Consider the following 27,793-nt stretch of genomic DNA (forward strand, 5'->3'; position numbering starts at 1 on the left):
GAGTGAAATCCGAAATGCTTATCTGGTGGTCCCACATACTGCTTCATGTTCTGATGTTTACTACTCAAGCCCAGCAGATTGTAATAGTAATGATAAATCATAATCTATTGCTAGTCTTGTCAATGCTTGCTGGGAATTTTTGTGTCTTTTCACCATTTTTCTTAAAACGCAGGTGATAAATGCATACTTCCTGCCTGATTTACATTGTACACTGAGTGTCTTCTCCTCTCTTTGGGGAGATTCTGGCGTGCAGAAAGCACTTGGTAAATCTTGGAAACCATAGAAAAAGGAGAGGTGGGAAAGAGTGGAAAAAACAACAACAAAACCAAAGCACTGTATTTGAATACAATGAAATATTATTGTGATGTAATGAGGAATATGAGGAAGTCAGGGATAGATGGGAAGATTTGTATGAACTGATGTGGAGTGAAACAAATGGAACCAAAAGAACAATAAACAAAATTACTACAAAGTCAATCAGTCAATAAAATTTTTTTAAGTGCCTACTTTGTGCCAGGCACTGTGCTAAACTCTGGGAATACAGATAGATACAAAAAAGAAAGGCAGAGTCCTTGCCCTCAAAGAGCTTATAACCTAATGGGGAAGACAACATACAAAAGGAAGGGAGAAGCTGCAGGGAGTGGGGAAGAAACTTGTTGGAAAGGTCAAAGAGGTCCCAAAACAGTAAGAAATAACATTCTGAGCATAGCTCCTTCTTTAGTTCATGTCTCCACCCTCCAAACAGAGGGACAGAGGATGAAGATGAGGTGGGTTCCCAAGGCCGATGGCAGCTTGCAGGATGATGAGGTTTCCTGAGCTTCTGAGGCACGGTGAGGAACTCAGGGAGGCCCTGACATTGTACAACCCAGTGAGAAAAGAGGAGATGCTCTGAGATGAGCAACCTTCTCCAATGAAGGTTTAGTCATCAAGTGCCTCCTATGTACCAGGCACTGTGCTAAGTGCTGGGGACAGGAGCTCATAATCTAATGGAGGAGACAATAAGCAAACAACTATGCACAAATACGACAAATACAGGATGTATTGGAGGGAATCTCAAAGGGAAGGCCCTAAGATCAAGGAGCACTGGGAAAGGTTTCCAGTAGAAGGTAGGACTTTAGGAAACTGAATTGTCAGGAACTGAAGAACCCATGAAGCCTAAGGAGAACACAGAATGTAACATATCTCCTCTCCTGGCAGAGTTGGGGGACTTTTCCTAGAACAGCATGTTCTATTATATGGCCAGATTTGTTCATCGTTTTTGCTTAAATTTTTTCTTTCTCACAAGAGCAGGTTCAATGGGGGAAGGAGAGGAGAGTTTTTCTTTCTCAGAAAAGACAAAAAGCATTAATAAAATGTATTTTAAGTCATCCAGGAATGGTAATAGGAGTCTCAAAATCTCTCCTAACGCCCTTATGCCCTACAGCTTTCAGGAAGCTGGCTGAAGACTTGAATGCACATCATGCTTCAGATCCTTATTAGATATATCACCCTGGGCAAATCAGTTCTACTCTCTGTGCCTCAGTTTCCTCATCTGTAAAATAAAGGGTTGGACTTGATGACCTCCTAGGTCCTTAATAACTTCTATGATCCTATGATCCTCCCCTACCTGCTCCAGGTCCTTTTCAAACTCTCAATCTAAGATCCTATGACCCTCATTAATTAATTAATTGATTCTATGACTCTCCCTCTCCCTCCCCTCCAAGCTCTGAATTTATGACCCTATGATCAAATCCCTTCCTCCAGGTCCCTTTCATACTCTAAACCTATCACTCTAGGACCTGCCCCTCCATTCTCCCCACCCCAAACAAATGTAATCATAATCTGTGTGCACATTTCACAAAAGACCTCATTTGTGCCTGCTGATTCTTCTTCAAGGTATAAAAGAACTGCAGATCTAGGAAGCAAGGTAAGCTAGATATAGTCAAACAGGGAAAGATTAAACATCAACATTTTGGGTGTCGGTGAACTTAAAGGACGGGAATGGGTAAATTTAATTTAGGTGATCACTACATATACTACTACGGGAAAGACTCCCTTAGAAGAAATGGAGCAGCCCTCATAGGCAAGGGTAAGAAAAACAGTACTGGGGTATAATCTCAAAAATGACAAAATGATAAATGTTCAAATTCAGGACAAACTGTTCAACATCACAGTACATAAGTCTATGCTCCAACCACTGATACCAAAGTTGATCGTTTCTATGAAGACATACAACATTTTCTAGAAATGACACCAAAAAAAAAGATCATCACATTTATCACAGGAGATTAGAGTGCTGAAGTAGGAAATCAAAAGATAACTGGAGAGGCAGTTAGGTGGTGCAGTGGACAGAGCACCAGCCCTGGAGTCAGGAGGACCTGAGTTCAAATTTGGCATCAGACACATAACACTTACTAGCTGTGTGCCTCTAGGCAAATCACTTAACCCAAATTGCCTAGCCAAAAAAAAACAAAACTGGAGTAACTGGCAGGTTTGACCTTGGTGTACACAATGAAGCAGGGCAGATACCAATAGAGTTTTGTCAAGATAACTCACTGGTTGTGGCAAACCCTTTTTTCCAACAACCCAAATGGCATATCTACACATGGACATCACCAGAGGGTCAATATCAAAATCAGATTGATTATATACTCTGCACAGAAAGGTGGAGAAGCTCTATACAGTGAGTTAGAAGAAGACTGTGGCTCAGATCACAAGCTTCTTATTGGAAAATTCAGACTTAAATTGAGGAAAATGGGGAAAACAATTAGACCTAAATAACATCCCTTATGAAGTGGATGTGATGAATCTGGTGGATAGAGTGCCTAAAAAACTATGGCCAGAGTTTCACAATATTGTACAAGAGGCAGCAACAAAAAATATGTTAAAGAAAAAGAAGAGCAACAAAGCAAAATGACTATCTGATGAGGCTTTACATATAGCTGAAGAAAAGAAGGAAAGCAAAAGGTAAAGGGGAAAGGGAAAGATATACTCAACTGAATGCAGAATCCCAGGGAAAAGCAAGGAGAGAAAAGGTTTTCTTAAATAAGCAATGCAAAGAAATAGAAGAAACAATAGAATGGGAAAGACAGATCTCTTTAGGAAAATTGGAGATATCAAGGGAACATTTCATGGAAAAATGGGCATGATAAAAGGCAAAAATGGTAGGTACTTCATAGAAGCAGGAGAGATTAAGAAAAAGTGACAAGAATATACAAAAGAACTATAGAAGACCTTAACATCAGCAAATGGGCCTCAGGAAGCACCACTAACAATAAGGTTAATAATGGTGATGAAGGAATTCCAGCTGAGCTATTTAAAATCCTAAAAGATGATGTCATTAAAGTGCTGCACTCAATACTCCAGCAAATTTGGAAAACTCAACAGTGGTCACCAGATTGGAAAACATGAGTTTACACCCTAATCCTTAAGAAGGGAATGTCAAAAAATGATCAAATTACTGAACAGTTGCTCTCATTTCACACATCTGGCAAGGTCATGCTTAAGATTCTTCAAGCTAGGCTTCAGCAATATGTGAACTGAGAATTACCAGAAGAGCAGGCTGGTTTTTGAAGAAGCAGAGGAACTAGAGACTAAATTCCCAGCATTTGCTGGATTATGGAGAAAGTCAGGGAGTTCCAGAAAAAAAAACATTGACTTCTGTTTCATTGACTGCACCAAAGGCTTTGACTGTGTGGATCACAACAAAATGTGGCAAGTCTGTCTCCTGTATGCAGGCCAAGAAGCAACAGTTAGAACCAAACATGGAACAACTGATTTGCTTAAGATTTGAAAAGGAGTACCATGCTGTATATTGTCACCATATTTATTTAACTTATATGCAGAGTACACCATGAGAAAATGCCAGGCTGGATGCATCAAAAGTTGGAATTAAGGCTGCTGGGAGAAGTATCAACAATCACAGAGAAGCAGAGGATACCACTCTGATGGCACAAAGTGAAAAGGAATTAAGAAGCCTCTTGATGAGGGTGAAAGAAAGCGTAAAAGGTGGCTTGAAGTTTAACAGTAAAAAAAAAACAACACTAAGATTTTAGCAACTATCACTTCACGGCATATGGAGGGAGAAGAAATGGAAGCAGTGTCAGATTTTATATTCTTAGGCTCAAAGATCACCGCAAAGGGCAACTGCAGTCATGAAATTAACAGCCATTTGCTCCTGGGAAGGAAAGCTACACTGGACAGCATCCTAAAAAGCAGAGACATCACCTTGCCAACAAAGGTCTGCATAGTCAAAGCTCTGGTTTTTCCTGTACCAATTTATGGCTGTGAGAGTTGGACTTGAATTGATGCTTTCGAATTGAGGTTCTGGCGAAGACTTCTGAGAGTCCCTTGCTGTCCACAGTAAGGAGATCAAATCATACTTAAATTAATTCAGGCTATTCAGTGGAAGGTGAAATACTGAGGCTGAAGCTTTAAATACTTTAGCCACATAACAAGAAGATGGGACTCACTGAAAGACCGTGATGTCGGTAAAGACTCAAGGCAAAGGGAGAAGGGGATGGTAGAGGATGAGGACAGACAGTGTCATGGAAAAAACCGAACACGAGCCTGAACAGACTGGGAGATAGTGGAGAATAGAAGGGTCTGGTGTTCTATGGTCCATGGGGGTCACAAAGAGTCCGGCAGGGCTGAGCAACAACAACAAACTTTACAGATGTAGAAACTGAGGCTCCGGAGACGTGGCAACCGCAGGAAGACCACAGCTGGAAGGAAGGTGGAATCAGCCAGCCCCGGACTTCCGGGCTCGGGTCAGCCTCTCACTTCCTTCCGGAAATGACGATTTCCAAACGTCTGCTGCTCACCCTCCACTCCGCCTCCGCCCTCACCGCCTCTTCCGGTCGGGCTTGGTAGTTGCTGGGAAACCGAGATGCCCGGCTGGGGAGGGCGGAGCCCAGAGAAGGGCGTCCCCACCCTCCTCATATTTAATCCATTTCTAGCCACGCACAACGGTAACAAAACATCCCAAGGCCCGTCTCCACATCGCCCCCTGCTGCTAGTCGAAGGTGTCCGCGGCCTGGATAATTTGCACTTACTGAGGCTGCGCAGCTCCTTCTCACCTCGTCCCGCCTCCGAGCTTGTCGGAGGAGGGGAAGGAGGAAGGAGTGTGAGACCGTTGGAGACAGAAGGGAGGCCGCGGGTGGGCGGGAAGAAAAAGGGACAACCGTCACTCCAATTGCAGGCTACAGGAAGAGATGGAGAGAGGGCGGAGCGTCTAGGACCTTTCCCAGCGGCTGGTTTCCGGTCGGCTGGGAAAACCCCCCCATCATGCCCTGCGGGGCGGTCCCGCCCCTTTAAGGCGCGGATGTCGTTGCTATTGGCGGCTGTTGAGGGCGCGGAAACTGAACTGCCGGAACTTCGGGCCGGCCGGCGCCATGGCGGCCCCCTGCTTGGTGAGGGCCCGGGGCTGGGACCGGGGCGGCGGGGGGTAGGGAGCCGCGCTTCCTGGGCCGGGGGAAGCCGAGGCCCGCGGGGCTGAGGGTGGTTGGGGCGGCCCCTCCCCCCAGACTGGCAGCTTCTTGAGGGCCGGCGGGGCCGGGCGCGGGCTCTGGTTTCTGCAGACTGTAGGGGCATAATGAATGCTTGTCGGAATGGTGCGGAGAAGAGAAGGCTCCGCGCTTGCTCCAGGAATGGGATGTGATGGGAAGAGACTTGACGGGGGGATCAGGAAGCCCGGGGTCCAAATCTGACCCTTTCTAATGACTATTAAACAAATTGTTTTCCTTTTTTGGGGGGGGCAGTGGGCCAGCTTGTAAATGGGAGGCCCCAACTCTGTGAGTTTTGGTGGAAATTTGAGCAAATCGGATCTTAGAGCAGTGTGTGAATGACCTGGGATACAGTAAAAGGACGAAATATATTGGCCAGCACAATAAACTTTGCAACTCAGCAGTGTGCAAAATACGCCTTTTTCACTTGTTTTTAACATAATTCAGTAAGCACTTACTAGGCGCCCACTAGGTGCCAGGCACAGTGCCAGGAGCTCGGGATAGAAAAAGAGGCAAAAGATAGTTCCCACCCTCAAGAAACTTACAATCTAATGGAAGCCAGTTGGGAACAACGGGCAAACAGTTAATGCAAAGTTTATACGCAGAATAAACAGAAAGTAATTAACAGGAGGGAAAGGCACTGGAATTCAGAGTGATTGGGGAAGACTTCCTGTGGGAGGTGGGATTTTAGCTGCGATTTGAAGCCAGAGAGCTTGTGAATAGATTTCAGGGGAACCGTGAACTTTGATGAGGGAAGCCAATTACTTCTTTACTTTCACTGAAATTTAACATTTCCTTGAGTTATGAACAGAGCCTACAAAACATTCTGAGAAGGAGTTCGTGGGTTTTACTAGATTGCCAAAGGGTCTAGTCAGTTGATCACTGAAAATTGATTAACACCTACTGTGTTTCAGCTTAATGTGTGCCACCTACTGCGTGCCATATGCTGTGCTAATAAGCACTGGGGGTACAAAGACAAAAGACAGTCCCAGGAACTTAGAGTCTAATGGATCCAGAGCACAAAAATAACGATTAAGAAGCCTCTTTTATGTGATTCATGTTGAGTTCTCAAGATTTTGTCTTGGTCTTTAATTCATCATAGAAGCACAAATTTATCACGTTGATTATTAAGCATACCTTTGAGAAGTAGTCTGTTTTCCCAAGTCTACCCTTGATTATAGCCCCTGGGTTTTAAATGAGTTTTAAAACAGGCAAGTCCTCTGGTCATTGTGTTCATCTCCATCTTTTTTTTTTAATTGGTGAGGCAATCGGGGTTTCGACTTGCCCAGGGTCACACAGCTAGTAAGCATCATGTGTCTGAGGTCGATTTGAACTCAGATCCTCCTGACTCCAGGACTGATGCTTTATCCATTGTGTCACCTAGCTGCCCCTATCTCCATCTTGAAGATGCATTTCTTTATTTTGTGACTTGTGGCATGGTGTAAGACTGTGTTGCAGTACTCCATCTCCATTTGGGAATTTTTGTAATGCCTAGTAATTCTGCCTCTCATATCATTGTATGTCATAATTTATCATTTCCTTCAGTTCAGACCAGCCTTTTAAGCCCAATCAATGGAAGTTAAAAAAAACACCCAAAACAGTTTTTGGTTGGATGTTTCATATCTGTGGAAGATGTCAGGATCTTATTAATCACTTAGATTTGTGATGATTTTATTAAAGCCTTGAATGAAAAAAGTTAACTTTTCCCACTCTTCAGTATACTAGTCTTTTTGTATTTTGTTCCGCATGACAAGTATTTTTTCTTCATACCAGTGGTTAGCATGTATGTTTTTTTAAAAATTTGTATTCTGTGTTCTTCCAACTTTAAGAAGCCTGTGCTGCATTGTTAAGGAATTAGTAATAGCCCCTCCAGGTCCTTCTGAAGGGCTTTGTTTAGTTTTTTTAGGGTGAATTAGACTATTACAATAATGGATTATGAGTTCTTGATGTTTTTTGTTTTTCACCTTTCCTTTTGTTTGGGTGTAACCGACCATCATTGTGGGCTTAAGTGATCCTTGAAATGCTTGGCTGCCCACACCACCAAACCACTGCAATAAATATCTAACCATCATTGAAGTATGCTTTTTAGGAGCTACAGCTTTTGTGCTTTTCCTTGGCCTTTTTATTCTTAAAAACCACAGAATTAAAAGTACAATAAAAGAGGACAATGAAACACCTAAGTATGAGGCAAAATCAACACTTAGAGCATTTGACTGATGGAGAACTACACGTAGGGAAACCAGGTTGATCTCATTTCATCTGATTAAGGTCATGTGTTCTGAGTCAGCCCAGTCTAAGTAGAAGCTTGCATATATGCATTACCATTGCTATCAAAAAAGGAAACTATCAAAATTATTCTGTGTCCCAAGTAATTTACATACCGCTGTACACTGTTCAAAGGGTTTGGCCTTTTTTCTCTCACTGCTTTTTCCTTTGTTGTTTTTCCCCCTCTAAAACAATATAAATGAACATTTATTTCACTGTCCACCTATTTGCACAGACTTTTTGTGTGCAAAGGTAGTAGTATATGGGGAGGGGGGGAGAAGTTATTTGTAGAAAGAACACTCAAGATGAGTTAATAACTGGTTTTGCATATTGGCCTTACTAGATGTAGAATCTTAGATGGCAATAATAAAAGCAGACATTTAGTGTTTTAAGATTTATACAGCATTTTACATACACTTCATTTGATGTTCAGAAAACCTTATGAGGTAAGTAGTATAGGTAATATCCCCTTATTTTAGGTGAGGAATTTGAGGTTCATAAAGGGAAAGTGATTTGCATATGATTATACAGTAACATTGGAGGATTTGGACTTAGGTTTTGTCTAACTTCAAGTCTAGAATCCCTTCTCTATTATTCCTTGCCTCCCTAGTTACTTCTCTGGACCTCAGTTTCCTCACCTGTAAAGTGAGGGGTTGGGCTATATATGATCTTGAAGGTCCCTTCTAATTCTAAACTCTAGTGCTATGACATTCTCTACCCCCAAGCCCAGTTCCCTTTCTGTTCTATCACAAGCACTTTCGCCTTCCTTGTTTTGTAGTTATTCCATACTCTACTGTGAGCTTCTGGGTGACACAGACCACATTTACTTCTCTTTGCCTGTTCTTCAACCCATCACCATGCCTTTATTAAACACCTAATATGTGCCAGCACTGTGCTAGGCACTATAGATGCAAAGACTAAAAAACAAGATGATCCCTGCCTTCTAGGAGCTGACAGTCTAGAAGAGGAAAACTATGTATGTAAATGTGTGTGTAAGTATCTATTTATACACACACCCCATATATGGTATATATTACATATAGAACACATATGTACATACATACACAAATGTACATATGCATATGTTTATATATAGAAAATACTCCCATAGATAAAAAGTGATTTTTGGGGAGGAAGTTACAAGCAGCTAGGGGTGGGGTGTGATCAGGAAAGACTTCATGAACAAGCTGGTACTTGAGCTAATGCTTGTAGGAAGTCGTTCTAAGGGGTAAAGGTGTTGGGGGAGTACATTCCAGACATGGGGGTCTGCCAGTCCAAAGTTAGAAGAAGGCCACTTTGTTTGGAGTGTAATGTGCGTGGAGGGAGTAATGGTAAATTTAGTGAGAAAGATAAGAAGGGGTCAGGTTGTAAAGATATGTCAGTGCCAGATACAGCAGGTTATATGTGCTCGTTGAGCGAATAGAGTGTGGAAAGAACATGGTCAGGCCTAAACTTTGGGAAAATCGCTTTGGCAGCTGTGTAGAGGGTGGGTTGGACTGGGGAGAGATTTGAAGCAGGAAGATAGATCAATCAGGAGGCTCTTGAGGACACTAGCAAAGATGGAAGAGTGGAAGGAGGTAGTATAGCTGAGCTTCCACCACAATTCCTCCACAAAGTCTAGAAAATCTACCAGACTAAGACCTGGTCAGGAAATGCAAGAAAAAAATTCATGACATCATTTTTATGGCTGAGGTTGGTGTAGACAGTCAGCTCCTGGAGGGCAGAGACCATGTCACTTTTGTCTTTGTATCTACAGAGCTGGCACATAGTAGTTGCTTAATGAGTGCTTGCTGATTGATGGGTTGATAGCATTCTTTGGACACAGGATAGAGTCTAGCCCAGAATGACTGCTTAGAGCAGTCCAGCTTGGGGACTGAATGAGGGCCTGCCGGTAGCTGTATACCAAGGTAAGAACGGGTCCTAGATCTGGCAGAGCAACCTGATCTTGGGTAGAGAACAATAACTGCCAGCTGGCAGATCTGTCACTCACTGTCACTCCAGTAGGAGCCAAGGAGGGCACCTGAGCTAAGGGGTGATGTTCCAGGGCAAGAAAAGTCAAGGCCCTAAGTTGTATGCCGAGTGAGAATAAGTACAGAAGTCAACAGCAACTGTGACTCTGACCCTGTGAGCAGAGTGGGGCCTCAGAGCCAACCTAGTCCGAAGTCTGCAGCAGAAATACCAGGGTAGGTACCCCATACCAAAGTGAAATCTGCGGTTCTGTCGCTCTGAACCCACTGAGCTTTCTAGCTGGTTGAAGGTGACTAAGCTCAACAGTAGTTTACCAGTGCTCCAACTGGGGCAAGTCTACAGTAGTATTGATTAGAACCAAGCCCAAGTGGAGAGCTTACAGAGCTTAGACTAAGAGGGTAGCGCTTAGATTTCATTCTGGATCAGATCATTTGGGGTGTACTGAAAGCTTACAGGTCCCTAGCCTGAGCAGTCCTCAAGATTGTGGAATAACAGAACACCAAGTACCCTGAAAAGACCAAGCATAGCCCAGTCATTCCTTCCGAAAGTGCACAGAGTGTCAGGAAGAATTGAGTGCACACAAAAAAAGAATTCCTTAAGATTGTGGTGAATAAAGTGTTTGTAAACCTACTTTACAAAGGAGAGTTGTTTTGTACCTTTGGGGGAGTAGATATGCTTCTTTTGAATCCTTAGGCCTCCTCACTTCCCAGCCTTTAAAAAAATAACATCATGGTGGGTGAGCCACATATTCTTATCCTGGCAAGGGTTGTAGGAGTTCAGAGAAAGGGGAGCACAACTGGCGAGTGGAATCATTGGAAATGTTTTAGTAGCTTCGTGTCCAAACTTTACCCCAAATGCTCAGTGTAGAGCTCTGGGGCCTGGAAGAGCAAAAGGGGCTGAATTGGCATTGTGGCATTGTACCTTTTAAGGTGTGTCTTGGCTGGGGAATCAGTTTGATTTTTGGGCAGTTTGGGAATGGGGCCTCTTTCTCACGCTTCTCCCTTCCAAAGTACATGTCAGATGCCTTCTAGAAGAATGTGAATTTCATGAGAGCAGAGTGTTTATTTCCTCCATGCCTCACACATGGTAGTAATAAATGTTTGTTGAATTGGTTAAGCTGAATGTGAAGACAGGCCTAGATCTCAGCAGCTGCAAGGGTCTATGTGAATTTCCATGTCTCACATCCATCATTGGCTGCTACAGATCGACATGAGCTGCCAGACTCTAGGGCCTGCTCCTTTCACATGGGACAGTGCTTTGCAGGTTGACCCATCTTTTTGGGGGAGTAGTTAGGGATTCACTTCATGTCCTTTGTTTCTGGGAATCTCCCAATATGAAGAGCCAATAACAAGAGCTATGTTCTGAATGTGACTTCTCTGAAGGCAATGGAGCCTCTTGACAATAGGAAATTCTGGCAACCTCCCCCTCTTCCCCATACACATGCAGAATATGTGGAAGAGAGCTGTTTTTCCAGTATGTGGGTTTGTATCTGGGTTGGTATATGCTTATTATATGTAGTCAATTCAGAACAGAATGTTTACTCTCCCCTAGCTCCCTTTTGTACCTGGTCTACTCCAAGGCTGTCTTCCCAACTGCTCATTTAATTAGCTAGCCCACACACAGCAGCATCAGCAGAGCAGATGGGTTGTGGGAGAATGATGCTAATCCATACTGAAGATGAGTGACTTTCTAGCCTGGTCAGTGGGAAGCAGTAAATTGAAGAGTCAGAGGATAAACACTCAGATCTCTTCTCAGGCACTTCCCCCCATGGCCCTAAGTGAATCACATAGCCTCTTTAGACTCAGTTTCTTCTATAAAAGGAGGCTGTGGGACTAGATGGTCTCTAAGGTGTCTTCTAGATCTAAATTTGTGATCTTTTCTTTATTTCCAATGATCTGTTCAGGATTAATTTTGAATTAGCTGTAGACTGATCACATAATTTCTAATTTCATAATATTCTTGGGATATGGAACTTAGAACTCAATGTGTATGCTTGAGGGTGGAGAGAGCTGCCAGGTTGGTACCTCAGAGGCACCTTTTTCCTCTAGTGTTTGGTAGATTTACAAAACTACAGTTAACTTCTTATAGCACTCATTTTCTGACTGTTGTAGAAACAGGTTTCTGTGCAAAGGTTTCTTGTTCTCTTTTCTACTGTTAGTTTGCATTTGAAATATTTTCTGGTTCTGCAGGATGATCCATCATTGGAGAGAAATTTCAGAGGCCACAAAGATGCTGTTACCAGTGTGGATTTCAGTTTCAACATGAAGCAGTTAGGTAAAGTCATCTCTTGTGTTCTTGAAGGCGCTCATGTATTTTAGAATAAAATGGGGTGTGTGTGGAGATGGGCACTTGTATATGTGAGGAGCCAAATGGAAAATGAGAAGTCATGATTTCTATAGCCTTGTCTGAGCAAAGGCATCCCGTCTTAATTGGGCAAGATGAAATTTTTGGTTGTTTTAGAAGTTGCATGTGTTTGCATAAAAACCCATTTAATTTACTGCATGTTATATGTACCTTCTAATGGTATCCATAATCTGTAAATCCTCGAGATCAGGGACTATATATTTCTCATAAGTTGTCTTATAGGCAAGCTCAAGAATATTTGTGGAATGAATAATAATTCTATGTATTCAAAATTATTTCTAATTTTACTGGGAATTCTTCACTGTTTGAGGTTCTCTGCTGCCATTGGAAAGTTGTTTTTTTTTTTTTTTATGGAGATGCTATTTGGTGGCTTGGATTATTTACTGTGTGTGGCTGGTCAGTTTAGTTGGATAGTGGCCAAAGTCATTTGCATGTTCACAGACTGTACTTCAGTACTGAGGACACTAATGGCTCAGTGAAATCTGTCATTACCAGAAAAACTTAAAGCATATACCTTGCTAAAAGTAGGGGCAGTGCCATTTTTCATCTATGAAGGAGAAAATTCTGTCCTTTTTATTATATGTGATTATTCAGAATAATGTGCATACATATTAACTAGAACTTTAATTATTGATTTAGTAAGTGGCAGCATGGATTCATGTTTGATGATCTGGCACATGAAACCTCATATGAGAGCCTATCGTTTTGTGGGGCATAAAGATGCAGTGATGTGTGTTCAGTTTTCCCCTTCTGGTCACCTTGTGGCATCAGGATCTAGAGATAAAACTGTCCGAGTATGGGTGCCAAATCTGTAAGTATGATCATCTTTTCTGTAAAATTTTTATATGGTTGGCTGGTTTGTTAGAAATCACAAGTCCAAGGGCTATTGCCCTTCACAATTAGCTTTGTGAAGACCTTTTTCTCTTCTTTCCCTTTCCTATCCCTACATCATACTCAGAGAGAGGGTCATAGGTCATTTAGTTCTCAAAGGAATCTTAGATATATACTCTAGTGTTGTCAAGTCCCACCCCTACTTTGTTGACAGATGAGGAAAATGAAGTCCAGAAAGGGAAAGCCATTTACCCAGGGTCACACAGCTCATAAAGAATAGAGCTGGGAATTTAGACCAGATCTCCTGCCCCACAGGCCAGAGCTCTTTCCAGTGTCGTAGGCTGCTTCTTTGTAGTCTTTGTGAGGAGCAAGATAGCCAGGTTGTGGGGGCTCAGTTTCTTTGGCATGGAAGCATCTCTGGTCTCTCTAAGTGAATTTGTAGTAGTTTGCTAATTGCCATTCAGGGAGACAGTCCTCAGCCTTCAGGGACATGATTACTTTGACCAGTTTTGTTATTCTTTCACTGAAATGGGCAGTGTGACTGGGGCTGCCATGGGCTCTGCAGACTAACAGTGGCTGGAGTCAAGAAGACCTGGGTGTTCACATATTTATTGCCTGTGATGCTCATTTGTGTGTGAGGACCGAGAAATCATTTCATTTTAGTCACTTGGTAAAAAGGGGACTGTGATAGCTGCAGCATGACATTAGAAGGTTATTGAGTACTTCATGCCCAAATCCAGGCCCATTTAGGTCCCTGTTCCATCTTTGTCTTAGGATAGACACATGCTTGTACCTGAATTTATAGTGGAGGGATATACTTGGGAATCAGGAGGGCTTTTCATTGTACTGTAATGATTTCTAAAGTGACTTTTAATGACCTGGTGTCTTTGCATTTAGCAAAGGTGAATCTACAGTTTTCAGAGCTCACACAGGAACTGTAAGAAGTGTCCATTTTTCCAATGATGGTCAGTCATTGGTGACAGCCTCAGATGATAAAACAGTAAAAGTGTGGACAGTGCACCGCCAGAAATTTTTGTTCTCATTCAGCCAGCACATCAACTGGGTCCGCTGTGCCAAGTAAGTCAATATCCTTCATAAGAAGAAAGGAGAGGAGTATATAGTTTTCTTTAAACATTATATATAAAGTAGCTTTTTACAGATAACGTGTGTGTGTGTGTGTGTGTGTGTGTGTGTGTGTGTGTAGAGTGGGATGTTAGGTCCAACCTGGACATTTGTATGACATCTTATTTCCTAGTAAGCTGAGAATTTACAGTCTCCACCACTCCACTCTTACCCCTCCCACGTCCCTTGCTCTTTGGCTTTGAGCATTTACACCTTGGCCATCCTTATGGTACAGAGTTATAGATTTTCTGTCTTGATTTTGCTTTTTACTATAGTTTATTCTTAATAAGAGGTAATTCTGATTATATTGTGTACAGATCTAGGTACCACATTTTTAAAGGAATATTGACAAATTAGAGCACGTCCAGAGGGAGAGCACCAGTTTGTGGAGGGGACTTGAAAAAACCATTGTGAGGACCTGATAGAGGAGGGATAGTTGGCCAAGAGAAGACAGGGAGGACATGTTTACTGTCTTCCAACACTTTGAAGAACTGTATGCTACATGGTTTGCCTCTGTATGCTTTTGGAGAGGCGCTACCTTCTTTGTAGTGATAGGGTTGATTCTTAATTGTAGTGATAGCACTTTCTATCTTACAGAGGAAGAAGGTGAGATGGCTAATTAGCTAAATGAGTACATAGCATTTAGGAGGCTTCACGCTTGGGTTTGTAGGAGAGGTGAAAGAAACCCAGTTGGGTAGAATTCCTAGTATTGGTTTGAGAGCTTCTCCCTCTTGGTGCCATGAGGGAGCAAGATGCCCTAGCTTAGAGGGACTCAGGCTGAGTGAAACTTGTGACCTGAAACACATGATATTTTGTTTGTGGGAGGGGTCTAGAGGAGCAAAAAAGGATAAATGAAATATTCCTGCTATGCTAGAGATTATGGGCTCAAGCATTATAAGCTAGGCTTCTGGCTATTAATCTTCTTCTCTGCTCTTGATTCTAAAGCTATTTGATTTCCCATTATTTATTTCTTTCAACACATATTTTGCACCTAATATCTTTTTTCTTATCACTGTCTCCTTGTACATTTCCCGCTTGTGCACATAGAAGACTTTTTTTCCTTATCTATACTGTATTTTCCGAAGTAGGAACAATGTTTTACTTTCCTAAATGCTTCCTGTTTAAAATATAGTACTTTGATCTTGCAGAGGCAGATGGGCTATTCTGTTGCTCCTGGGTTATAGTTTTTGTGGTTGCTGCATGTTCTCTTGGAGAGTAACTTCTTAGCAGTTATTACGGGGGTGTCAGGTCCTTCGTGGCAGGAATGATGTCACATCTCCAGTGCCTAGGACAGTGTTCTGCACACAGTAGACATTTAATAAGTCTTTGTTGAATGAATATAGCAGTTTGGATTTATACTGTACCTTTTATCAGGAAGTGCTTGAAATGCTTTCTCATTGATTCAGGAAAGCCTGCGGAAAACTAAAGAACGAAAGAAAGGAAGAATTGAAGAGAGGAAATTTAAGGACTTAGATCACAGTCCAGTAGATTGTGAGCTCCTTGAGGGCAGGGACTATCTTTTGCCTCTTTTTTATCCCTGGCCTGGCACATAGTAGGTGCTTAGGAAACGTTTATTGACTGACTGAAAGGAAAAGGTGATAACATCTGCTTGACAGATGTGTTGGTAACTTTTGGCTGTCCCTGAGGTGAGCTGAAGTGTAAGTAAGTATGTTATGTTAGATCATTGATCACTCCGTGGGGGCTTTACTACTGTCAGAACCCCATTGTGATGTTGGTGAGGAGTGAGATTGCTTGCCATTTACCTTGGGATCCTGCCATCCTCATGAATCACTAATCCCTACTCTACATTGTCTGGCGTGGTAATTGGCCCCCTTCGAAGCAATTCTTGCTTGTGATCTCATACTTAATACTATCTGCTGAAGCAGTTCCTATTCCTGTTATGAGTAATGTCTCTGAAATTTAGGCCTACCTGGAATAATGATGCTGTCCCAGGTGTGATACGTTAGGAAATGCTGGAATGGTGTCTGATTCAACTGGAGCCTGCAGGACCAGAAAACACATGATTTGAATCTTAAATAAAAGCAACACCCTTCTTCCAATGAGACCATCCTCCCAGTGTAGCTAACAACTGCATCTGTGCATCTCTTTCACTCTGCCTAGATTAACCTAATTGATGGTATAAAAATGATGCCTTGCTTCATTTTCAGATTCTCTCCTGATGGAAGGCTGATCGTGTCTGCCAGTGATGATAAAACTGTCAAGTTGTGGGATAAGACTAGCAGAGAATGTGTGCATTCCTTTTGTGAACATGGCGGGTAAGCCTGCCGCTCACTCAGCCTGTCAGCCTGTCCCTCCTCTGTCCTCACACTTACAAAGCTGCCTTCCATTCCGTTTTGTCTGATTAGTTGCCTGTGAAACACAAGTGGTGAAATCTGACAACTATCCATTCTCCTCCTATTTTTAAAAAGCCATTTTTGCACAAGGTGATGTCAGAGGGCTGTTACATACTTGGGAAATAATTAGTGTAACAAATAATGTCTGATAATTTCTACAGATGCTGATCAAATTCTCTATTGGGAAGGAATGCAGCAAATAAAGATACGATTTACAGCTTTCATGTCAGTGACTAGATATAAGGGTTAATCACTTCAAAGTACTTAGAAAAAACAGGAAGGTTTTGACAGGCAACTTAAATGTTAAGGTAGCTCCTTTTTCTAGTTTTATAACACAGAGAACTGTGATATTAAAAGTCCGTGTAAATGTAATTAAATTTTATCAGAAGGGAAAGTATTTTAAGCTGCCTTATTTTTTAATTCCATGGATTTGAAAACTTTTGGCTCTAGGAGTAATTGCTTATGATACATTTTTCATGGTCAGATAGTTATGGCTTATCTTAATATTATTATTTTCAACATTATAATCATTAATATTGATAATAAATGTAGCGCACATTTATATAGTACTTTAATATTCAAAATATAAGGACTTATTTAAATGGCGACTTGTCCAGAATTGTTGATGTAATCTCATCTTCTGTCATTTTGGTTGGCAACTTTTATAATATGAACACCTGAACTAATGATAACATGCAGATTTCCTTAGTGAAATTCTAAGATCTCTCTCTTGACCAGTAGGTGAAAAGTTAGGGTTTGGGGGAACATCTGTGTCGTACCTTTGGGCCTAAATACTTCTCTAGACAAGCAAAATGTCATGTGGTTATTGAATATTGGCCAAAAAAACACTGGAAGCTTTGTGGTGATACTTTAATGTTGAGGCCTATAGTCTGATTTTAAAAACACTGAAACGGTATAGTTAGTAAACCTTCCTCAATTTAGTCTTAGCCCCAACCCATTTTCCCTTTGGCTTAAAATTGTGACTTGTTACTTAATAGAAAAATAGGTCCGTTTTGTGGATACATTGTAGAATAATTGCATCAGTCAGTTATATTTTTCAATCATTTACTGTATGCTTAGTGCAGACCTAGTAGGGCAAGGAAACTGACTTTTGTGTGATCTCTTTTTATTGCATTGAGAATTCTATTTGTTGACCCTAATTCAGAGATGCAAGATAATGTAAGGTGGTCTTTTCTACTTTAGGTTTGTCAATTATGTGGACTTCCATCCCAGTGGGACATGCATTGCTGCTGCTGGTACAGATAACACTGTCAAGCTGTGGGACGTCAGGACCAACAGGCTCCTTCAGCATTATCAGTGTGAGTTGGTGAGGCTTTCCTTGAGACTGGACTGTATAGGCGACAGCTAAGTGTTTAGGCCTCTTTGTGGAAGATAGCTTATGACATAGCTGATGGGACAGAGAATGATGACTACAGAGAATTCTATATTTATAGAGCACCTGTTTGCCCTGCAAATATGAGGAGTCCTTTACCAGGTCAGAAAAAAAGCTGTTGGCTTTCGTTGGGACCTTGATGCTTAAGAGCAGAAATGTCTGGAGAGAAACAGTGGACTTTCTGTTTTGTTTGATTACTGTTGCTATGACAGCCCATTTAGAGTTAGTGTCTGATGAGCTCCTTGGAGTTAAGAGGTCAGTAGGTCATCCTGCAGACCACGGGGTTGTATGAAAAGTTATAATGGTGCTTGATCAGGAAGTCCTTCCTAGTGCATCAGCTAGGGTCACTAGTATGGGTCTGCAGGGGTTTGACTTCAGCATGTGCTAGCATGGGGTGGGAGCGGTATGCTCCATTGGAGGGAGAATAGTTTCTCCACGGAAGGAGCTGTGTCCATGGCTACCATGGTTGCTGCTTCCCCTGTCCTTTGCATCATTGTCCTCTGGTAACACATGCATATTTGCAGACCTTAAGCCCTCCACTCTACCTCAGATTTCTTATCGTCATGGCCCTTCTCTCCCTGTGATGGTTGGTCCCCTCTTGGCAGGACCACAAGCATTGTGATACAGTTCTCCTTACTGTCTTTCCCTTAACTCCTCTGTTTACCATTTAGTCTGGGCTTCTTACTGCTAGGTTCATTTCTCTTATCCCCTTTTAAAAACCTTCATCCTGTTCTTCATTAAAGTCCCCTTTAATGTAAAGTAAAAGTTACTAAGAAAATCTCAGAATTGGAAGGGACCTGAGGCCATCTTGTCTTAACCTATATCTGAGCAAGAAACCCAACACAACATCTTCAGTAGGTGGTCATCCAGCCTTGAGTCTGGCCATTCAGTCAGTTCCAAATCCATTGAATTGTCCACAGTTCTCTGTTTCCTCCTCAAGAATAGCATGGAATTCTTCATTATAGATACTCTTCTAAAATCTAGGTAACTGTTATCTCCTGCACTCCGCAATCTTCTAACTTAGTAACCTGGATATAAAAAGAACTAAGGTTAATCTTCTGTGACCTGTTCTTGGTGAAGCTATGCAGTCACATCCTAATCACTACTTCCTTCTCTAGGCATTGACTAATTGTCTCTTTAGTGATCCATTCCAGAATTTTCTCAGGATTTAGAGTCAAACGCCTAGGTTTTTAGTTTATGGATTCTGTTCTGTTCCTATTTTGAAAAATATCCCGTTTGTGTTTCTTCGGTCTTGTGGTACTTATTCCATTCCCCGTGATTGTTCAGATCTTACTGACAGTGGCTCAGCAATCACACCAATCAGTTAACAGGCATTAAGTTTTTAACTGTGTGCCAGGCACTGTACTAGACCCTGGGGCTACAAAGACACAAATGGAGCAACCTTTACCTTTGAAGGAGTTAACGTTGTATTGTGCATATATGTGCAAGCCCACATACGTGTGCGTGTATGACTTGTATGTACATATATGCACAAGGTCATTTGGAAAAGGGTAAGCCATGGGCTTTACCTAGAAGGTGGTGCTTGAGCAGAGTTCTGAAGGAAATCAGGGGTGAGATTATAGGAGCTGTATGTTGGGAGGTAGTGCTTTTAAAATGGTCATAATAACCCAACTGAAATGGTTGTTGTGAAAAAAAATACTTTGTCAGCTGCAAAGTGGCTATAAAAATATGTGAGCTGTTATCATTAATAGGAAGAAAGGAGTCACCAAGCTCTGTGTACCTTGATCTCTCAGAACTTTGGTAGGTTTACATCAGGTGATGAGAGTTAAGTGTCTGGTGACAGGAATGTCTCAGGGAGAAAAGTCAGTGAAGATGTCTATTTGGAATGATGGGCCACTGTTGTTGACCACTACGTGGTGAAAATGCTGTATTTTTTTTTTATAAGCTTGTGTACTTTGAATCTTAATTCATATTGTATCTTCAGGACTAACCTTAGAACAGTGGTCCTAGTCCTTTGTCCTCTTTGGAATAAACTCCATTTTCACTGAGGCCTTTAGAGAGGCAGATTTAATCTCCTAGAGGTGTTCCACAGAACATGTGTCTTCCACTGCTCAACCAAACTTAGTTTAGTGCTTTGTAAGGCCCAGTGTAGATGTAGTGAGTGGCACAGTGGGCCTGGAATCAGGAAGACCTGAGTTCAAATCCAGACCCAAACATTTATTAGCTGTGTGACCCTAGGCAATTCACTTAACCCTGTTTGTCTCAGTTCCTCTTCTGTAAAATGAGCTAGAGAAGGAAATGGCAAAACCACTTTGGTATCTTTGCCAAGAAAACTCCAAATGGGGTCATTTGTTGACTAACAGCTACAGTATTGATGAATGTCCTCTTTGAGAGATGATTTATTTTGTTTTGTCCTTGTTCATTTCAGAAACATTGGGTTTTTTCTTACAGATTGAGATAACCAACCCACCTCTGTAGCCTTAGAGGTAGCATGTCTCTAGAACAGTTTAGCCAGCTTTGTCTCTCCAGAATGTAAAAGAGGTTTCAATGCTGGAAAGTTATAATGTAACAATATAATGTAAAGTCTTGCTCCTTTTCTCCACTTTTACCCTCTCCCTCCTTATTCTCTGAACTCACTTGTATGTAACAACATTATTCGTTAGAAATTTGTTGGTTCATGTAACTCCATACATATTTGGAGAAGACAGATGCTTTGTTGGGCTATAGCTTATACCAGCTGTGTAACTACTGTAGAAAGATTGGAAAAGAGCTCGTGGGCCATCTACTCCAGCTGCTCTTTGACCCATATCCTTTTTACAATATCTCCAGCAAGTAGATAAGTAAGTTCTGCTTAATGAGAGGGAGCTGTTGTCTGTTGCTCTTTCTGATGTCTCTGATTGTTAAGTTTTTTTTACATTGAGCTGCAGTCTGCCTTTGTGAAACTTTCACTACTTATTTCTGCTCCCTGAGTTCAAGCATTTAAATATTTGGAGAGTTGTTCATGGCCCATGTAAGCCTTGTCTCTTTCAAGCTAAACATCCCCAGCATCTTCAGTGGGGTCTCTCCAGGAAGACTGTAGTGTCATCCTTCTTTGGACAGGCTCCTGTTTATTGGTATTTGGTGCCATTTCTAAAAGAGACAGTGCGACATAGTGAATTGAGTTAAACTTAGAAGACTTGGAAGAGTATTAGACTTGGTCAGGAAGGCCTAGAGATTCAAATCCCACCTCTGATACTTACTTGTCTGTGTGACCATGGCCAAGTCACTCAGTCTCAATTTTCTCTTCTCTCCAAAAGGGATAATACTACCAGTACAGGGTATATACAGGGTTACTGTGAGGCTCACATGAAAGAATATATGTGAAAGGTTTAGCAAATTTTTAAGCACTATGTAAATGTCATTTTTTATTGAACATGGCAGATGAGTGAGCCTTAATGATTGTTTTTAGTAACTTCAGTCTCCTCTACCATGGTTTGGATTCAGCTGGGAGTTATGCTTCACTTGTGTTTTATGTTCTTTGGAAGGAGGGGAGTGTATGAGAATATATCTCTAACCCCCATAATACATTTTTTAGGCAATACTGATATCAAATTTCTCTTCTGCCTGGCTCGGGGTCCTGCATGATATTGTAGCATATTGATAGCAAGCAATAATCCACATGCTTCCAGCTGGCTTCTTATCTGGCTTGGGAAAGGGTTGACTTCCTGTTTTCTATTCATAGTTAATAAATTGTCTGAATCTGCACCATGGTTCAGGCTACATTTTGACTGCTAATGTCATTTGTCTCTGCTTTGTGACTCCATTCTGTAGTGAGGTGGCTCTTGTCACTTGCCTGTCACTGGTGAGAGTGATCTGTTTATTGGGAATTAAATTGACACCTCCATTCTATGGCTTCTTTCCTCTGAGCTTTGGGAATGATTTTAGGAATGAAGAAGATAGTGTAGGTAGAGGAGAGCAATGCTTTCACAATCTAGCAGAAGCCCTTTCAGCACAGTTTCAAAGGGCTGAAGAAAAAAATTTGGTAGACTCTGGTACTTGAAATATATGAGAAACATTTTGCACAGCATCTGTTCCCTTTAAGCAGCACTAACATAATAGGGAAAGATGCAAAGTTTTGGGATGAAACTAATTTGGAATATAAAAGAATATAAATATACTTTTGGAATATAAATTGGAATATAAAAGAAGGGTTTATATGGTAAAGGTATATATGGATATATGGATTGTTCCAAAGGCAAACCTGAAGAAATTTTGGGAAATTTGTTAGAGGACTTGTTGAGCTTTGGGGTTGCATTTAGTGATTGAATTGCCTTTTTAAAAAATAATTTTTTTAATTTGATGCTTTTTGTTTCTTGCATCACCATTATATCCCATGTGTCCTTCCTCCTCCCCCACTTAGAGAGCCATCCCATGTGACATATAGTGGTTTTTGTTTTCTAGAGAGGAAAAAAAACTAGCATTAACTGATTGATACATTGAGAAAGTCCCAAAATATGTGTTATGTGTAATACCTGTGGACCTTCTACCTCCATGGAGGGATGAATTGGAGGTGTCTTTTTATCTCTCTTCATTTGAGTCCATCTTGATCTTTATAATTTTGTTACATTTACTTTTGATTTTTTAGTGTGTCATTGTTCTTTCCATTTACATGGTAGCTACTACGTATATTCTTTTCTTAGCTCTGCTTACTTCACTCTGCACGTGTTCATGTAGATCTTTGTAATACTTGTCTGTATTGATCACATGCCTAATTTCTTTTTTCTTTCTTTTTCTTTTTTACCAATTAAATATTTCAATTTTATGGTCAGCTGCTTCCCTGTGACACTTTCCTGTACCCTCCATCCTGACAAAATGAAGGACTGATGCTTTAGGCTTCGTGGCTCAGGCATGTTATAAGCCCTGTTGGTGCACAGCTCTTTTTTTTTTTTAAATTAAATAATTTATTATTTTCTAGTTTCAACATTCACTTCCATAAGATTTTTTTTTCTTAAGATTTTGAGTTTCAAATTTTTTTCCCCTCCCCGAGACAGTATGCAATCTGATACAGACTCTACTTATACTTTCATATTAAGCATATTTTTACATTAGCCATGATGTAAAGAAGAATTAGAACCAGTGGGAGGAACCATGAGAAAGAATAATCAAAACAACAAAAGAAAAGGAGAGCAAATAGTATGCTTCCATCTGCATTTAGATTCCATAGTTCTTTCTCAGGGTATGGATAGCTTCTTCCATCATGAGTCTTTTGGAATTGTCTTAGATCCTTGCACATGCATAATTTCTTATAGTGCGGTAGTATTCCATTACATTCATGTGCAACAATTTGTTAAACCATTCCCCAATTGATGGGCATCTACTTTGTTTTCAATTCTTTGCCATCACTCAAAGTGCTGCTATAAATATTTTGGACTATATGAGGACTTTTTTTCTTACTGATGGATTCCTTGGCCCAGTATGAGATTCTCTGGTTTAAAGGGTATGTGCATTTTAGAAATTGCTTTCCAAAGTGGTTATATCATTTCACAGTACCTTTCTTCCCACAGTTCCTTTCACGGTAATTGATGCCATTTTTTCTCATTTTGGCCAGTGTGAAAGGTGAGGTAAAACCTCAGAGTTGTTTTGATTTGCATTTCTCTTATTATTAGTAATTTGGAGTGTTTTTTTTTATATGTGGTTGTGAACACTTTGTAGTCTTTCTTTTGAGAACTAGTGGTTCATACCCTTTGACCGTTTATTTATTGGGGAATGGCTGTTAGTCTTATATATTTATTAATTGTTTATGTATCTTGGATACCAAGACCTCATCAGAGAAATTTGAAACAAAAATTTTTCCCCACATTGAACCACTTCCCTTCTTACCTTTGATGCAGAAGCTTTTCAGTTTTAAGTAATCTGAGTTACCTCTTTTATCTTTTGTAATTGCCTCTGTCTCTTGTTTGGTTAAGGTTTAAATTTCTTACCCATTTTTTGTCCTGTTATGTTCTTTTGGGAGGTCTGTGATCCTTAGGTTGTCTCTGTTTATCCTGTTTTGAGATCTGTATATTTTGCTTGGAGAATGAGCACATTTTCTTTTAATGTTCTTGATTTTTGATTCTCTTCTTTTAGATTGTCTTTTACTTTTATTTATTTGCATTCCCAATCGATTATTTTCTCTTTTGTTTGTTTGGTGAGACTTGCCATTGCAGATTCAAGTTCTTCTATTCTGCCCCTTGTTTTTGCTGTGCAGGATATAATCCTGCTCTCATAATTCTCATTTCCCTTTTAAGCTACTCGGGAACAGCGTATTGTGGTTCCATGTTCTCCTCAGCTTCCACAGAGTACCCTTCTGTTTTTGTTAAGTGTGGGATCATTTTCCTTCATTTTGTAGTGTTCATAGATACCTAGAGTCATTTACTAGATTTGAAGGCCATGTTTTCTTTATCTGTTTATCAAGGGGTTTGATATTTCTTCTTCCTGGAGTCTTTGATACTTTCACTCTCTCCACACCCTCCCCCCCCCTTATTTTCTTTGTTCACTTCTTACTCCCTTATCTCTGATTGTAGTTTCCTTGGAGACTTGATCTCAAAGTGTCTCAGCCTCCTCCTACACTGGTCAGTTTATGGTTTACCAGCATAGATTTCTGCGCCAGCTGACTTTTGGTTGGTCAGAACTCACCACAGCTGGATGCTGTGCTTTTCCCTCGGGCTTGGTGGAGTGCTTCACAGCTCCTTACACATACAGTATTCTGTCCTGGTGACCTTTCCCATTCCCTTTGTTCCTTAGTTGTTTGGCCAACACTGGCAGTTCAGAGCCTGCTTTCCCCAGCACCAGCAATTTAGAGCTACCAGCATTTCTAAATTTTGCAGCATTAGTGCTTCCGGGTTGCAGTCCCTGGCAGGCTTTTGCTTCTCAAGGGCTATAGCCAAGCTGCTGTCAAGACCCAGCCTGGCCCAGGGTCTTTATGGTACTGGAAGGAGCTGGGGTTGGGGGGGACATAGCTGTAGGGGTGGGTTTTGATGTAAGCCTGTGTCACGTCCTTAGGTCTTCTAGTACAGTCTCACTGTTGGTAATGTAGGAGGTAGAAGAGGGGTGCTGACTGAGCTCAGTGTCTGTGAGACAGTCAGTTTGTGCAATTTTTTTTTACCTCTTTTGAATTCTTGGTGTCCTAGAGTATGGAAACAGCTGAAATTGCTATATCTTTTATGCATAATGTCTGTTTTGGGAAGGTTTGAGAGGTCATGAGGATTGGAGAAAGTGTCTAGTCTGCCATTTTGTTGCTCACATGACCTATCAATTTGCTTTTAAAAATTCTCTTCATTCTTCAAGGCTCAATGCAGGTGCCATCTTATTCTTTCCTGTCTTTCTTGTCATAAATGTTCCTCTTTTGAATCTTCATAGCATTTTGTTTGCATTTTATTGTAATTTGCCTTGTTCTTTTTTCTATTCACATACCATTCATTTTCTATAATAGAATATAAACTCTTTGAAAGAAGAACTTTTGTCTTAGTCAACTTTGTAGCCTTTGTAGTGCCAGCACAAGGCCTTACATATAGTAGTTTCTCAGGAAATGGTGCCAAAGGTCCCCTTCTAGTCAGAATCCTAGGACTCTGTGTGAAATTTGGGGATTTGGCCTAAGGAGAACACAGTTAGGTTTTTGACTGCCTGTGTTGTTATTTTAAATCCCCAACTCTGGTTTTAGGACGCCAAACTGGATATAAGCCATAACTGGCTTGTTAAGGTTCTTTTCATCGTCCTTGAGCATTTTCCCCCAGCTAGGAAGAGAAAGGAAGGGAAGCTAACAACATGTTATGGTTTCAAGTCTTGCCTGCAGTTCAAGTGAAAAGTGCTGCCCTGCTGGTAGGCACCCCAAATAAAGTGATTGAAATTTCAGATAGAGAAGAAGTCAACCCGGGGGTAGTAGGAAGGAAAAAAGGATATTTATGTTTTCTAAAGCAGATAATACAGTTGAGAAGTTTTCACATGGCTACTGGGGGCTGCTAGATGGTCATTGAATGCAAATTAAATGCTTCCTATAATCATCATACCGTTCTAGATTCCAGGTATACAAGATGAAAAATGACAGTTCTTGCTGTCATGGAGTTTATAGTCTGGGGTGGTTCACAGAAAGCCAGCAGATTATTGGTAAACAGTATTTTTTGACAAATACATGAGAGAGCTGTCAAATAAAGTGTTATGTGAGGCTGAAGGGGGAAGTTGGTTTGTCGTCTAGGAGGTGCCAAAGTTCAGGGAAAAGGGGTGGTCAGATTTTGCTGGAAAGTGATTTTGTGGAGGAGAAATATCAGAGGGAGTACTGAAAAGGGCTGGTGGTATCAGATGATCGAGGTGAGTTTAAACTTTCTGATTCTTTTGAGATGGTTGTGTTCACAGTTTGCATCCATGTAGGACTCCTAGTGGAATGTTAATATTAGAAAGGTGGGCTTTTGCAAGTCCTGGGCAGTTTGGGATCTTTGCAAGCACAGCTCTAATACAGATGAGAAGATGAGTGTAAAAGCTGTCAGTCAGCGAGTGGTTATTCACTGTCTCTCATGTGCCAGGCCTTGTGCTTACTGCTAGGGAAGCCCATACAGAGTTCTCTGAGGAATTTGTGGAGAGAGCTATCACTTGTACTTAGGGAGATTAGGGAAAGCATTATGGAGGAGTAGATTTTGAAGGGGTTAAAGATTTCAACAGTAGCCATGGGGGCTTGGGAAGTCCATTTTTAGGTTTGCCAGATGGCTTGAGCAAAGGCACAGAGATGACAGAGGGAGGGATAAGAATGGGGGATGATGAATAATTGAGTGCTTAGAATGTAGTGAAGTTAAGGACAAGTGGGTCCAGATTGTAGAGGGCCTTGAATGTCAAGCTAGGGAGTATTTGGCAGGCATTGCTATATTTGGTAGGCATTGAGGAGTCCTTAAGCTTTGAGCAAGAAAGTGACTTGTTCAGAAGGGATCATTCAGAACATTGTGTGAGTTTTTGTTGTGAAGGATGGATTAAAAGTGAGGATACCTTGGAGTCAGGGAGACCAGTTAGGAGATCTTTATAAGTAGAGTCCAGCATTCCAGGGAAGAGGTGATCAGGGCTTGAACTGGGGAGATGCGAACAGGAAAGAAAGGCTGAATTATTATATCCCTGTACTGTGGTGGTTTCCCAGTTCTGTCCTGTGTTCTCCCCTTCCCTTCTCCTCTTTTCTCTCTTCTCCTCTCTTTCAGTGACTTTATCAGGTCACGGGTTTAATGATCATGTCTGCACAGATCTCTGTATCTAGCTTCCATCCCACATCACTACTTGACTGTTGGACATTTCAAACTGGCTGTCCCAGGGATACTTCAAACTTAACATGTCCAAAACAGGACTCATTCTCGACGCTTTCCCCCCCTCAACCCCCCAGCTGAAGTGCTACCTTCTTCTAAACTTCTCTGTCTGTTTTGAAAAGATACCATTTTTCTGGTATCTCAGGTTCATGACCTTGATGTTAAACCTGGGATTCTCATTCCTCGCTCCATACATATTCAGTCAGTTGCCAGTCCTTGTCATTTCTACCTGTACAACATCTTTTGAATTTTATTCACGCATAGTCACTACTTTAGTTTAGGTTCTTTACCACCTGTCAGCCAGATTATTACAACAGCTTCCTAACTGACCTCCCTGCCTCAAGTCTCTCCCCACTCCAGTTCAGCTGCTGCCGAACTGATCATCTTTAAGCTCAGACCTGACCACGTCATTCCTTTTCCTTATAGTAAACTCCAGTGGCTTCACGTCACCTCTGGGACAAAAGATGGACTCCTATTTAACTTTCAGTCTTTCACACTTTGGTTCCAACCTATTTTCCAGCCTCATTGTACATTGTTTCCCTCCCACACTCTGCTGTCCAGTCAGACTGGCCTGCTTTTTGTCCCTTGTACATTACATACCACGTTCTGTTTCACTGTATTTGGATTGGCTTTTCCACATGCTTGGAATGTATTACCTTCTCACCGTTACCTCCGGGAATCCCTATCGTTCTTCAAGACACAGTTCGAACATGAAGGCTTTCCTGATCTCCCCAGCTGTCGATGCTCTCCTTCTTACAG

The 27,793-nt window shown here is 41.3% G+C and overlaps 1 protein-coding gene across 2 annotated transcripts in view; it reads left to right on the forward strand.

Moving 5' to 3' along the window:
* Positions 1 to 4,829: 4,829 nt before the first annotated feature.
* The window catches only part of POC1A (POC1 centriolar protein A), a 175,202-nt gene continuing 152,238 nt past the window's right edge, over positions 4,830 to 27,793 (forward strand). The window contains exons 1-6 of one of the 2 annotated variants that reach the window (XM_078152335.1): positions 4,830 to 5,390; positions 11,906 to 11,990; positions 12,720 to 12,891; positions 13,809 to 13,988; positions 16,202 to 16,309; positions 17,591 to 17,706. In XM_078152335.1, coding sequence (XP_078008461.1) covers positions 5,373 to 5,390; positions 11,906 to 11,990; positions 12,720 to 12,891; positions 13,809 to 13,988; positions 16,202 to 16,309; positions 17,591 to 17,706 — 679 coding nt within the window. In that variant the 5' untranslated portion in view covers positions 4,830 to 5,372. The remainder of the gene's footprint in view (positions 5,391 to 11,905; positions 11,991 to 12,719; positions 12,892 to 13,808; positions 13,989 to 16,201; positions 16,310 to 17,590; positions 17,707 to 27,793) is intronic. The other variant, XM_020971567.2, reaches the window with a different exon arrangement.

This window comes from Phascolarctos cinereus, unplaced genomic scaffold (assembly GCF_003287225.1).
Source record: "Phascolarctos cinereus isolate Bilbo 61053 unplaced genomic scaffold, phaCin_HiC Scaffold_4;HRSCAF=312, whole genome shotgun sequence".
Classification (NCBI taxonomy): Eukaryota; Metazoa; Chordata; class Mammalia; order Diprotodontia; family Phascolarctidae; genus Phascolarctos; species Phascolarctos cinereus.